The following is a 13,448-nucleotide window of genomic DNA, read 5'->3' as shown; positions in this document are numbered from 1 at the left end:
ACTAAGGAGCCACACGGCCTGAGAAGCCCTGTGCCTTTAAGTTATATAAGTCTCTGTGCCTTGGTTTCCACACATATGAAGTGGGAATAATAACAGTATCTACATCATAGATAGGGTCTTCTGTGGATTTAATCAGTTAATAAATAAAAGTGCTTTGAACACTACATAGCACATAGTAAGCAGTTAAAATGTGCTGCTACTGCTGTTATTAATGCCAGATGCTCAGTAAATATCTGTGGAAATACATAAATGAATCTCATTAGAACTTGATCGTTGTGTTAAAAAATGAATAATCATCATGTATTACATCTACTTTAGAAGGCAGACATTTGATTAAAATTTTTTCCTCTAAAAATGATGTATTCTCATGAAAAATATAGATTATAGAGATGAATTATAGTAATTTGTAATTCTGGCACTCAGGCATCATTTTGACCTATTTTTTTCATTATCTTTCTATGCATATTTTATATAGTCAGCCATATAGTATGGATAAAATATTTTATCCTGCTTTTAAAATTAGTATTATATTGCAAATGCTTTCCCAAAACATCAATGTAAATTCTTCCTGATGATAATTTTTCCCTAAAAAAATTATTCAAAAATTCCAGTTTATTTGGTGCATAAAACATATCAATATGAAATAGTCAATAGTAGTACATTGCTGAAAATTAGAGAGTGTGACTACAGTTTAAATAATATAGTTGTGCCACTTAGGTGATCTGCTTAAAGGGGAGGTGTGGAAGACAGTGATGGCCCAAGTTCCAGAGTCTCTGGAACGGAGGTGGGATTTCATCTGACTGCTGAAAGGACAGGATAGGATTCCTTGGCCTAGAGAGGCTCGCCCGTGAGCAGAAGCACTGCAGCTGGTGGCCATACTCTGTGAGGTCGGTGCCTAGCGTGGGGAAACAAGGACGGACTTGGCTGTGATTGGCTCCTCCAGGAGAGCTGTGGAAAACAAGATTGAGTTGATGAGTTGGACGAATTCTGGAAGATTTGGGGGCAGGTGGAAGATTTTCCTTTTTGCTGAAGCCATAAGCTTGTGATGAGGTGGTACAATCTGTAACTAAGTAGCATGAGAGAAGAATGATGAATTTTTGTTGTTGTCGTTCCTTCATACGATAAGCTATTTCAACCACAAATCCTTTCCTTAAGAAGCAGTCTGTGAGGAAGGCTGTCCTCAAATACCTGTGAGAACTATTCTGTTCTTCCTGCTGAAGACTTTGTCTACCACTTCATAATTAGTAATGATTTGTTCCATTTCAAAGCATCATACAAAGCACCGAGACATTTATTTTCCAGCAAACTAGTGTAGTAGGCATCATTTTATCATTCTTATTTTATTAATTAAGATACTATGGCTCAAAGATATTTAGATTTGCTCAAATTAGTAATACAGATAAAATTTATCTATTTTCATTCTTTCAAAGCAGATTATAAAAGAGAATAATAAAGCTCATATAGTACCTACCTTCCAGAATGCTTAATTGTTTAACATATGTGATTTATTGCCACAACAACTCATAATCAAAGGAGTGGTATTTACATTTTATAGAAAATCTAAATCAAGCTTCTGTGATATTGAAACTAATAAAAAAAATCTATGTTAGCCAATACACATGTATGACCTGATGAATTTGAGTACATTTTTCCACTCATCCTGAATTGATTGATTGGTTTTGTGTCATATAGATACAGTTTAAGAGGAAAAGAAAAATGGAGACTTTTCATAATCAAATAATCGGCCAAGGAGCTGCAGCTAAAATTAATCAGTAATAGGGTTTAGACTGAAAACACATAATCCTATAAATATCAATAAACTCAAGAAAATCTTTGTAACCAGAGATATTTAAAGCTAAAACATTTAGCAGGGATTATGTCATTATTAGGATGTCTAAAAGTAACACTTGTACATGGGAAAATTTTCAACACTACATAAATATATAAAATGAAAAATAAAATGTGTCTGGTGCCTTACAGAACCAGAGGGTTGACAACTTGCTGATTTGTTTTAAGTACCATAACTCTTAAATAGCATGCCTGTGTTCTCTGTTTCTTGATGTCTCAGTCTTAGAAAAATCTCTATTGTCACTCTACTTTAAAATAAGAATTTAGTTCACTGCACCCCTGTGTTTTTCTCCCTTCCACATTTAATTTTCACTAGGTATATGGTTTTAGTTTCATTTAAAAATTAACATTATAACTTTTGCTATTTGTTACTTTGCAACTTTAACCATTTAATCAATTTTCAGTTATATAAGATGAAAAAATTTATACCACATTTACTTTCTTTCACCCATTTCCTCTCCCACTCATTTCCAGTTTTCTGCTAGTTATGCCATGAGTTTTTACAAAGTTTAAAATATTTACAGACTGTTCTATAAAAATAATTGTCCTTCTATGCTGTATAGGTTGATTCTAAAAACAGCACAATAATTAATATTTCTAATATTATAATTATATAATGTGTGTACATATGTTTACTTATATTTTCATGTTTAGTCAAGTATTTGGAACAGTACAGATTTAGTAATTTATTTAAAAAAGTCCTCCTGCCCTAGAGAGTTGTATGCTTTTTGTGTAGAGATCAATGTTCTGGTTCACCTGAGAAAGGGCACAGGCTCCAAATAGGGTAAGGACTGTATGCCGCGGCCCCGGCCCCGCCGCCTGCCAGTAGCCTGTGTTTCTGCAAAGTTCCCCCAGAGGACAGAACCTTGGGAGGAGAATGGAGGAAAAGCATTGTCATCGCTCTAGAATGTTTCCCGGTTTTTCCCACTTCCAAGTGTTCAGTTTCTCCAGCGAATGGGACTGTCTAAGGGAGTCTGTTCACTGGGAGTCAGTCTTGTGCGCTGGTTAAGAAGGCAGATCCAGGAACCAAATTACCAGATTCGAAAGACTGCTCTTTCATGGGCAAGTTACTTAATTTATGCCTCAATTTCCTTACATGTACCTATCTCATATGGGGTTGTTGTGAGAATTAAATGAGTGATGATTATGAGGAAAGAGCTTAGAGCGGAAGTGCCTGCGCTTAATAAGTACTGTAAAAGTCTTTGTCGTTTTTGGTGGTGGTGGTGTTGTTGTTGTTGTTGTTATTATTATTATTATTATTATTTGACTAGGAAGAAGTACCTAAATAATTTTACAATAATGATTAAATATTTAATTGGCTTTTAATCGTATATTTTATTTTATACATGATATTTCACGTAGAACATATTTCTACTAAGTTAAAACAAATGAAGTATATATGCATTGACTCACTCTTATAAGCTTGGTTGTAGAAATATTTGAGAAATTTGTCATCAAACTTTTCTTTTTTCTACATAATGTCACATTTTTTCTCTGGCTGCTTTTTGATTTTCTCCTTTTTATTGGTTTTAAACAATTTGATTATGATGTGCCTCAGATTTTTTTTTTTCACATGTTTTTTGTGCTTGGGTTCATTGGTCTTAAATCTGTGGGTCTATAGTATCCACCAAGTTGGAAAAATATTGGTCATGATTTCTTCAAATATATTTTTCTTTATTTCCAACCCATGTCCCACATCTCTCCTTTATTCTGAGGACTCCAATTACACATATGTGTTGCTATTTAAAGTTGTCTCATAGTTCAGTAATGCTGTATTTATTTTGTAGGTATTTTTTTCTCTTTATATTTCATTTTAGACAGTTTCTATTGATAGAGTTTGAAGTTCACTAATCTTTTCTTTTTCAATCTCTAATCTGGTACTCATTCCATCGAAAAGTGTTTTGTTAAATCATAGACATTGTTGATTTCATCAAAAAGACCCAAACCTGCTGTCTGAGTTTCTTTTAATATCTCCCAGGCCTCCACTTAACATGATCAACCTTTCCTCTGGATTCTTGAATATAAAAAATTTCTTTGCAATACTGATTTTAATGCTTGTGTTTACTAATTTTTTCAATTGTGTCATTTTAGGATTGGTTTTTCTTCTCACTATGAGTTGTATTTTCCTGCTTCTTTTTGATTGGATGCGAGACTGTGAATTTTATCTTGTTGGGTGCAGCATATTTTTATATTCCTAAAGATATTTTTGAGCTTTATTCTGACACGTGTGTAAATTACTCAGAAACTATTTGTTCTTTATGGGTCTTGTGTTTAAGCCTTGTTCCACTGTACTATAAGAGCTTTCAGTCTGTAGTTAATTTTGCCTACTATCAAGCCAAGTCCCTTCTCAGGACTAATACCTCATGAATTATGAGGTTTTCTGTCTTGGCTTTTGGGAACAGGCTCTATGCACTTTGTCTGTATATGGTGAGAATTGTTCTTTCTAACCTCATCCCATCCTTGCGTAGTTTCCCCAGTCCTATATACTGATCCCTGGACTCACCTGAATGCTGGAGAGAAAACCATCTTGACTTCCCCTCACTTCAGCCTCCCTCTCCCTGACTTAGGGGACTTAGAGCTCTGCCTGAGGCAATCTCAGGGCTCATCCTGTGTGTTTCTTATCTCTTACTGTCTTCATTTTCTCATGTCCAATGTCTTGAGAGCCATTTTTTCACATATTTTATCTAGCTTTTTAATTGTTTAAAGTGGGAGGTTAAATCCGCTCCCTGTTACTCCATCTTGGCCAGAAGTAGAAATCATCCTGCCCTAGGCTTAACTTTAAAAAATATTTTTTAACAGGAATGGAAACAAGTAGTCCTTGTCCGGCTCCCTTCAGATTTTGTGCCTCCCATCATCACCTCTCTGCTCAGGGAGCCCTTCCCTGACCACACTGTGTAAAAGAGAACCCTTGTCCAGCTCTGTCTCATTTCCCTGCTGTTTTGTTCTTCCCAGCCCTCCTCATTTCTCACCCCTTTTTTTTTTTTTTTTTGAATCAGAAGGAAAGTTTATTAGAAAAGGGATAACACTCTACAGACAGTGTAGTCTCCTCTCAGAGACAGACAGTGGGACAGTGACAATAGACAAGGACAGCGAGAGAGACAGTAAAGGCACGAGAAGGACAGTGACAAGAGAGAGAGGCAATGATGGTGAGAGAGAGCCCTTCTTATTTCTTGACATCACCATGTTTGTTCACATGTTTACAGTCGGCCTTCCTCACTGGATAGGATGCACGCTGCATGAAGGCCGGGCTCCTGCCTGTTTTGTTCACTGCTGAATACGCACGCGGAGCCTAGGACAACTCCTGGGCACAGTGTAGGCTCTCAGGAAATACCTATTAAAAAAAAATTTTAAAAATGGATGCTGTACTTTGAGCTTTCCAAATATTGTCCTGTGCTGCCCCCACTTTACAGGAAACTACTAAGAGTTTGCCAGGAGAGCAAAGCAGGAAAAGGGTTTTACAGGGGGTAGGGACAACATGTATCAGAAACTCTTTTGAAAGAAAAGTCTGGTGTTTAATTCAGGAAAATAGGATTTATTAAATTGACTCCATTTCTTGCTTCTCATTGTCGTGGAATTTCTGATTAACCTTTCCAAGGTGCTTTTTCAGAATTTAAAGGAAAAAAAAATTAACATTACGTATATTGTGTGTAATATACGTAATAATATTACATATACGTAAATATACGTAATAACATTACGTATATTTTTAAAACGGCAATGTAATAAAAATACTAGAATTAAAATGTATCACACGATTTCCTCTCTGTGTGTGTATACCACCCCCACCCCCTCCTCTCGTGAATTTAGTGATTTTAAAAAGTATCTTTGGAACTTGGTAATGGAACCATCTGGTCGATAGAAGGGACAACATTCCATGTGTCTTATCCTGGCCTTCAAGAGGGGCGACCTAGGAGGTTGAACCTTACCAAATCTTCAACTTTCTTTTGCGGATTCTGCAGCAAACGTGCCAATTAAAGTGTTGGTTTTTGTGATGGAACCCAAAGTAACTGGACTCAGAACATAACTTATTTATTTCTGTGCAGCTCAGCAGGTGGGAACTGCTTTTCATGCTCTCACATCATCCTGCTTTAAATCTGGGACCTGACACCGCAAAGCGGCTCCGTATCTTATTAACCACGTCCCCAACTTGAAGCTTCTTCTGTTTGTGTTTCTCCGGGTGTTTTCTTCATACTAGTCCTGGTAGTGTCTTTGAAGAATAATTTTCTTTAATGAATTAGTAAACAATTATTTTCTAAAGAATAATGTAGGTGTATCTGAAAGTTTGAAGCATATGCATATATGTTTAGAAAAAAAGTATTTTCATGAATTCACCAAAGAAAAGTATTTTTAGGAGGAATACCTGGAAAAGCAAACGTTAGAATAAAATATTGATTAAATTGGTAAAAATGTAACAATTTATTTAATAAAAGCAGGTTTCTTAAACTGAGTCATGCAAAAGATCTTGTTTCTGATTTGAAGAAGCACAAAGATAACAAACATATCTTATGTTCGATGACATAATATCTGGCTTTCCAAAAAAGTTATATTTACATATAAGGCAGAAATATAAAGCCATAGGGATCTATCTTTCTAATGACAGTGTGTGACCTTGTTTATCATATGCTAACTTTAAATTCTTTTTAGGGATAAAGTAAGCGTGCTTTTAACACTGTTCATGTCATATGACTTTAACTTAGTTTTTTTTCCCCCCCAGAGGGCAGTTGAAATAAGAATTTAGACTAAGTAATTGAATAGTATCCCTTCATCTCAGTGTTGACAAACTCACTAAGCAAAGAGGAGTCAAAGACAAACTTGAAAATAACAGAGCACCTTCTCCTCAGTTCCTGCCCAGCACCCTTCCCCCACCCCACCTTAACGCTGCGTTTTCATGAGCATTTCACAATATTTCTCATCCCTTCTTCCCAGTCTTGACCCACTGACCTAAGAATCAAGAAAATGTCATGTTAGTGCCTACTAATTAGTGCACCCAGAGAGCCTTTTCATCTGGCCTTTCAACCTTCTGGAGGTGGGAGCACAAGCTGTCACTCTATCATGCAGGAAAACGAACCTTTCCCCACACTTCCCTTGTTTTGCAAACAGCGGAATAAGCCCAGCTGAGACTACAGATGAATATGCAGGTTAGGAAGAAATTAACCTAAAATGCGCTACTCTTTGCATGATCGTCTTACAAATGACACAGCACCACCCCTGTTGCAACACCCGTAAGGGCATGTCTCAGGCCTGAGATTTTTACCAGACTCGGGCAGTCACATTCCCACCTTTATCTCAATACCATCATCTGCATTTGGTGAAATAATTTCGAGGACTGTTCTCTGGTTAAAAGTTAAGGAGCATTTTAAGGCATTTATGTTGCCTTTGCTTTTAGACACATTTGCGAGGATACTGCAGTTTGTTAGTGAGCATTTGCTCGAGTGCTCATTAATCAGGCTGTTGGGCCAGGGGTCTCCTGAGCCTTCTGGGTTTTGGGGGATCAGCTACTGTAATTAAAGGGATGAAATATATCATGGTCACAAACTTACCGCATCAGACAATTGAGGGTTTTAAACTGGTGGAATTAATCTTTTTAATTTTTTCCTTAGGTGTTTAAGATAGAAGTGCTAATGAATGGAAGAAAACATTTTGTTGAGAAAAGGTACAGCGAATTTCACGCTTTGCACAAAAAGGTAACTTTTTTCCCCTCCTTTTCTCTATATGGCAGAGGGTATCATGTTAAGACTGCTTTCTGGGTTTCCTGAGAGCATTAATAGTTCTTGGAACAGTATGCCTTCTTTTAAAATAAAATTTTAAAATAAACTAGTCCTTTACAGTTGTGCTTTCTGAGTAGGCAGGTTTTCTGTTAAGATCTTTTACATAAATAGATGTTAGAAAGCATGCTATTTGCAGTGTGCTTTGCTGGGTGTTGTAGGCTCAGAAAGAATGAGACCCAGACCCTATTTCACCCGTAAAATATACTTAGTGGGCTTTACAAAAAGGAACAGAAAAAAGCAAATGATAATTTTATAGCAAGAAATTTATTAAAATCAATTTATACTTACATGTACCTGGAAAAAGTAACATGTCACATGTAGTCAAAGACTGGAGAACATGTAAAAGGGGGCTCACAGCCTTCTATTGAATTGTAAAAGCCACTTCACAGGACTGGTGTTTCATTAAAAGTCTTAGATAAAAGAATCAGGAATGCAAAAGGAATAGCTGAATTTTGGAGAAATGCTCAATAAAGAATACAAGAGTGAATACTTTATTTCCTAGCAAAATTTTATGTTTGCAGGTTATAAATTATCATTGGGGTGCTGAAATTACCTTAATAACTAGAAATATCTCAAAATTACCTTAATAACTAGAAATATCTCAAGAAAATTATCGTGTATGAGTTACTGCAATTTTACCATTTTTCTTTCATATATGTACATATTCATATTGTGTCTATGTGTGTATATATATTTTATATGTGTGAATATACATACACACTTAATGCGCACATATTGATAAAATGTATGGCATAATTCAATTTCCTCACTTTTGTTACTTAGATAAGAAATTAGATGGGAAAATAGTAAGAAAGAATTTTAAGAAAGAGTCTGTTCTTTTAATTTCATTAAACACCTTTTAAATCCTCTGGGAAATGTCAGTACATAAATGATATGATAGTGTACTTACTGCTTACTCTGTTTTAAAAGTTCTTCGGTGTCGTTTAAAATTAAATTTTCCATTTTTTTTTTTTTTTTAAAGCCAGGAGAATAGAGTCTTGAGTAGAAACTAATTGGGTATAAAGAGGAACTCTACATTATCTGTACTCTTGCCTGTTAGGATGGCAAGGGATAATTTACATTTAATTCTCCAGTTAAAATTTTGTTACATGCAGGTTTACAACACAGGTGAGCTCAGATTTAGGTGGGGTGTTGCCAGCCGACTTTACGAAAGCACCAATCCAGAGGTCCCCAGGAGAAATAAACCTGGAATCTGGGTCTCACTTCTCAAGGGATTCTGTTTTGTTTACTGTGTTTTGAGGAAACAGATTCTCGAGAGATTTCCACTGGTTACCTCATAAAATATGTCCTTACAGTGAGATGGAAACCAGAATTCCACCCCACTCCCAGCCTCCCATGACCAGAGTCTGAACTAGGCAGCCTGTCACATGCAAGCCTCCTTCCCAACCTCCCAGGACAGCACCCAGCTCTCTATGACCCTGACACAGCCCAGCTGTCCTTGGCCAGATACTCAGGGACAACTCCACACAAGGCACAGCTGGGTGACTCCCAATTAGGCCCACCCTGAGTAAGAGGCTACTCAAGCTTCTTGGAGTGGAATGTCCTTCACCCTGTTCTCTTCTCTTATACAGTTTGCTAATGTAGAAGGGACCTCTCCCTGGTGATTCCAGACAGTCCTTAGATAGTCAGAAAAAATTCTGTGATTTTTTAGGACTTCTCAATATCTGCATTTCTGTTAATTTAGCTATTCTTAAAAGTCTATCGCCAGGCCTACAGGAGTTAAAAGAATAGAAATTCTTTGATCTCTCAGTTTTCCATGTTGTGTAACCTTGTTAAAATGTCCTTACAGGGACATAGAAAAAAAAAAACTAACTTTGTGAAGCAAAGTTTTAGTTGGGAGACACTATCTAATTTTATTTATTACAGAGCAGAAAGTGACTGCTAGAAATCTTTACTAGCCCCATTGCAGTTTTATGAGAGTTGGCAAAAGACAATTAAGTACAAAAAAAGACAGTTAAGTACAAATAATGGTAGGGTGTAAAAACAAATATAAATCTGTAATCTTGACTATAAAATTGTATGTTAAGGATTGAAATGGGCAAAAATTTAATCAGAATGCACAAACTTTACTGATTACTGCTACCACATTGTACAACTTCATCTTTTCATTAGAATTTTGGTACCCCAGTTTCCATATTTGAATTTTGTGATGTGCTCTGAATGTCATGTTTTTACATTTTATGTTCTCCCTTTAAGTACAGTTAAATTTATTCTCTCTCTCTCTCTTTTTTTTTTTTATTGAAATATTCAACTATTTCTGCAGTGGATGCAATTTGCTCATTTGCCTGTGTCCTGCTTTTTCTTACACTTCACATTGTATTTCTCACTTGTTAAAAGTATTTAACCAGTGTCCCCAAGTTAATTCAAAAATAATCTATGAGCTATTAACAAGCACTTTGTACCTTTAGAGTAATAGATACATAACTCTTCTCCATGTACCACAAACACACAAAAATGCCGCCTGGCGTCTTGTCAGGCTAATTTAGAGGCAGAAATTAAAACCATTACCCATTTGACAGTTCATCTGGTTATCTGAAGTTATTGGTTATTACTTCTCCCAAACTTTTATAATTGTTGATACTAAAATATAAAAACAATATCTTAATCGTTTATACTTTTCTTAGAATTTCTTTCTACCATTTTAGAAAATTCAGTTTTTATTTTCCTTATGTGCATTATTTTCCTCCTTTCAAATATCTTTTAGATTATAAAACTAAATCCTGCCAAAAATTTGGAGCTAATGGAAACAACCCATTTTTACCCACATATATTTCTGCTATCCTAATACAGTTCCTATTTTCTTTCTTTTCATGCATTTTTTAGTAAAACAAATGCCACTGTGCTAATGATGTTCCCACATGGTAGGAGCTATGTTTGAGAAATTATATCAGCTCTGGAAGCACAGTGTTCCCCATTATGTCCTTGGAGCAAGTCACATGATCTTTCTGTGCCTCAGCTTCCCCATTTTTAGTAAATAAACAGAGTACTGACTTCACAGGATTGTTTTACAGACTAAATGAAGTAATGTGTATCGCATGGTAAACTTCCAATTATTGATAGCCTTCATTACATGTAATTTTTTTCTCCATACTCAAGAGTGTTCCCTTAAGCTAGTTTACTAAAAGAAGCATTCTCTGTTGTAAAATATGGATATTTTGTCTACGGTCATGCCACCCTGAACAAGCCTGATCCCGTCCGATCTCGGAAGCTAAGCAGGGTTGGGCCTGGTTAATACTTGAATGGGAGACCACCTAGGAGGATCAGGTGCTACAGGCATAAGAAAAAAGTATGGATATTTTTACAGTTCTTGATGTATATTGTCAAATTACTTTTTTCCAAAATGATTATAGTGGATTTATAATGCAACCAGCAAGTATATCACATCTTATCAGCTTTGTATATTACCCCCCAAAATATTTAGCAAGCAATTTGTGTTGCCTTATTGCTATTTTAATTGGCATTTCTTAAGTTCCTTTATGATTGTAGTCCTTCTTTTGGAATTCTGTTCACGTGCTTTCCCATTTGTCCTCTGGGGTCTCAGTTCTTTTTTGCTCATTAATTTGTGTGGCCCATTAATTATGTATTAGCCATTCGCTTCAAGTATTTTTCACCAAGGACCTTTTTTTTGATTTTGATATTTATTTTAAAATATAAACGTTTTTAATTTTTATGTTGTCTAATATGTCAATTTTCACTCCTTCAGATTTTATATAAGATTAGTTATTTCTTCCAGAGCTATGATGAGTCTTTGATTTTATTTCCTTTTAGCTTTTTTTTTTGACTGGTATTTCTTAAAGTGTGAACTTTGGACCACCTGAATCAGAATAGGGTTTACCAAAGTGATTTCCTGGGTATTACCCAGACATGCTGAATCAGAATTTTTGTGATGGAGCCCAGTAATCTGCATGTTAAACCAGCATCCCAGATACTTTTCCTGCCTGTTGATGTTTGAGAATTCTTATAGTGTGGTTATGTTTTTAAAGGCATCTCTTAGACACAATCCTCTCTTCCCTACCCCCATCACGTGCACTGAAGCACAAGTTGGAGACATTGGAGGTCCTTCCTACTTTTTCTTACCTTCCATATTCAGAGTGTCACCAAGTCCTGTTGATGCATTCTTCTACATTTCTATAATATGGACCATTTCGTTTTTCATTTTCTACTCCCGCTGTCCCCAGTCCAGAGTGTTACTACTTTACGTATTTCTTTAACTTTTTCTGATCTTTGTCTACTTCCTCCTCTGATGCAGATCTGTTTTCCTAAAGCACTATTTTCAGCTTTATTCTTTCACTCAGATACATTGAAGTGGCTCTGTTTTGTCTACCAAATCATGGACGTTGACTCTCAAGGTCAATAATCTTAAACCCAATGTTAGTTTTCTATTACCACTGTAACAAATTGTCACATATTTTGCTGAAAAAAACCCACATTTTTTATCTTACTCTAAGTGTGTTGGCACACTTGTGTTTCATGGTGGTGGTGGAGAGGGGTAGGGGGCTCTAGGAGAGAATCAGTTTCTTTGCCTTTGCAGCTTCTAGAAGCTACCCACATTCCTTTGCTCATGTCCATCTTCCATCCTCAAAGCCAGCAATCATGTCACTTCAGTTTCTGCTCCCATCATCACATCTCCTCTGTATGATTGATACTTCTGCTCCCCCCTTGAGCTTACGTTGGGCCTCCCTGGGTAATCCAGGAGAATCTTCCCATCTCAGGATGCTTGACTTAGTCACACCTGCCAAGTCCCATCTGCCGTGTAAGGTAATATGTTCACAGGTTCCGAGGCTCAGGACGTGCACATGTTTGGGAGGACCCTTATTCTATCTACCACAAACCCCTTAACTAGTCAGTCTTTTTTCTCATGGCTTCTTCTGAGAAAACATCAGTGGCAGCCAAGCCCATCTCCCCGTTCACCCCAGTATGTGAAAATCGCTACCTCTATGTCCTTGCCATGCTGGATGTCCTTCTCTCTGTCTTCTCATCTATTCAAAACAGACTAAAATATTTGGAGTTCTCCTTTTTCTTTTACTCTCTAATCTCTTTGTTTTTAGAACTATTCCATTTAGAGTAGAGATTTCTGCTTAAATTAAAATTCTTCAAGATAGGGGTTTCCAGCCCTCAGGCTGTGGTCCGGTACCAGTCCATGGCCTGTTAGGAACCAGGCCTCACTGCAGGAGGTGAGTGGCGATTGAGTGAGCGAAGCTTCATCTGTATTTGCAGCCACTCACTCCCCAGCACTAGCATCACCGCCTCAGCTCCACCTCAGGTCATCAGGCATTAGATTCTTATAAGAATGCTGGCTGGTCCTGGGTGCCGAAAAGGTTGGGGACCTCTGCCCTAACTAAAACTTAGTTATCCCTAAGTTTTATTTCTTATCTCTTGTATTTTCCTCACTGTCTATTAGTCTTGGACACCTATGAGTCATTAAGTATTTAGAAAATGGGATCTTTGGAGGACATTACACATACTTAGGAATTACTGGAGGAATGTTTCATTGACAAGAACAGTGTCTACCGTGGGAGTTTATTTAGTTCATTGTAAGTTTAGCCCCAGGTTACATTTGTATTTCCTCTAGTTCTGCGAGTACTAGGGAAAACACCACCACCACACTGAAACCGGAACAAACTCCTGCTCCAGTCTTCTCCATTCACTCTTAGCACATTGTCCTTAAAAAAAGAGTTATAGGATGCTCTCCTTAGTGCCCAGGCCGTCATGACAGGGGGAGCTTAAAACTTTTTCCCCACATTCCAACAGCGCCTCCTCACACCCCGCCACACCGAGTAATTTACCAGTTTAAATGGTGGTCCTGGCAAA

General features: G+C 36.8%; 1 protein-coding gene and 1 pseudogene across 4 annotated transcripts in view; both read left to right on the top strand.

Moving 5' to 3' along the window:
- SNX24 (sorting nexin 24) overlaps nucleotides 1-13,448 on the top strand; it is a 132,458-nt gene that overhangs the window by 60,813 nt on the left and 58,197 nt on the right. For 3 of the 4 annotated variants that reach the window (XM_036225887.1, XM_036225888.1, XM_036225889.1), the window contains exon 2: nucleotides 7,449-7,532. The exons of the other annotated variant lie outside the window; for it this stretch is intronic. In XM_036225887.1, coding sequence (XP_036081780.1) covers nucleotides 7,449-7,532 — 84 coding nt within the window. The remainder of the gene's footprint in view (nucleotides 1-7,448; nucleotides 7,533-13,448) is intronic. 4 annotated transcript variants of the gene reach the window in all.
- LOC118607241 lies at nucleotides 10,795-10,913 on the top strand (annotated as a pseudogene).

This window comes from Rousettus aegyptiacus, unplaced genomic scaffold (assembly GCF_014176215.1).
Source record: "Rousettus aegyptiacus isolate mRouAeg1 unplaced genomic scaffold, mRouAeg1.p scaffold_m13_p_8, whole genome shotgun sequence".
In the NCBI taxonomy this organism is placed as follows: Eukaryota; Metazoa; Chordata; class Mammalia; order Chiroptera; family Pteropodidae; genus Rousettus; species Rousettus aegyptiacus.
The sequence above is the reverse complement of the archived record's forward strand: the minus strand, read 5'-3'. Positions and strand labels throughout refer to the sequence as shown.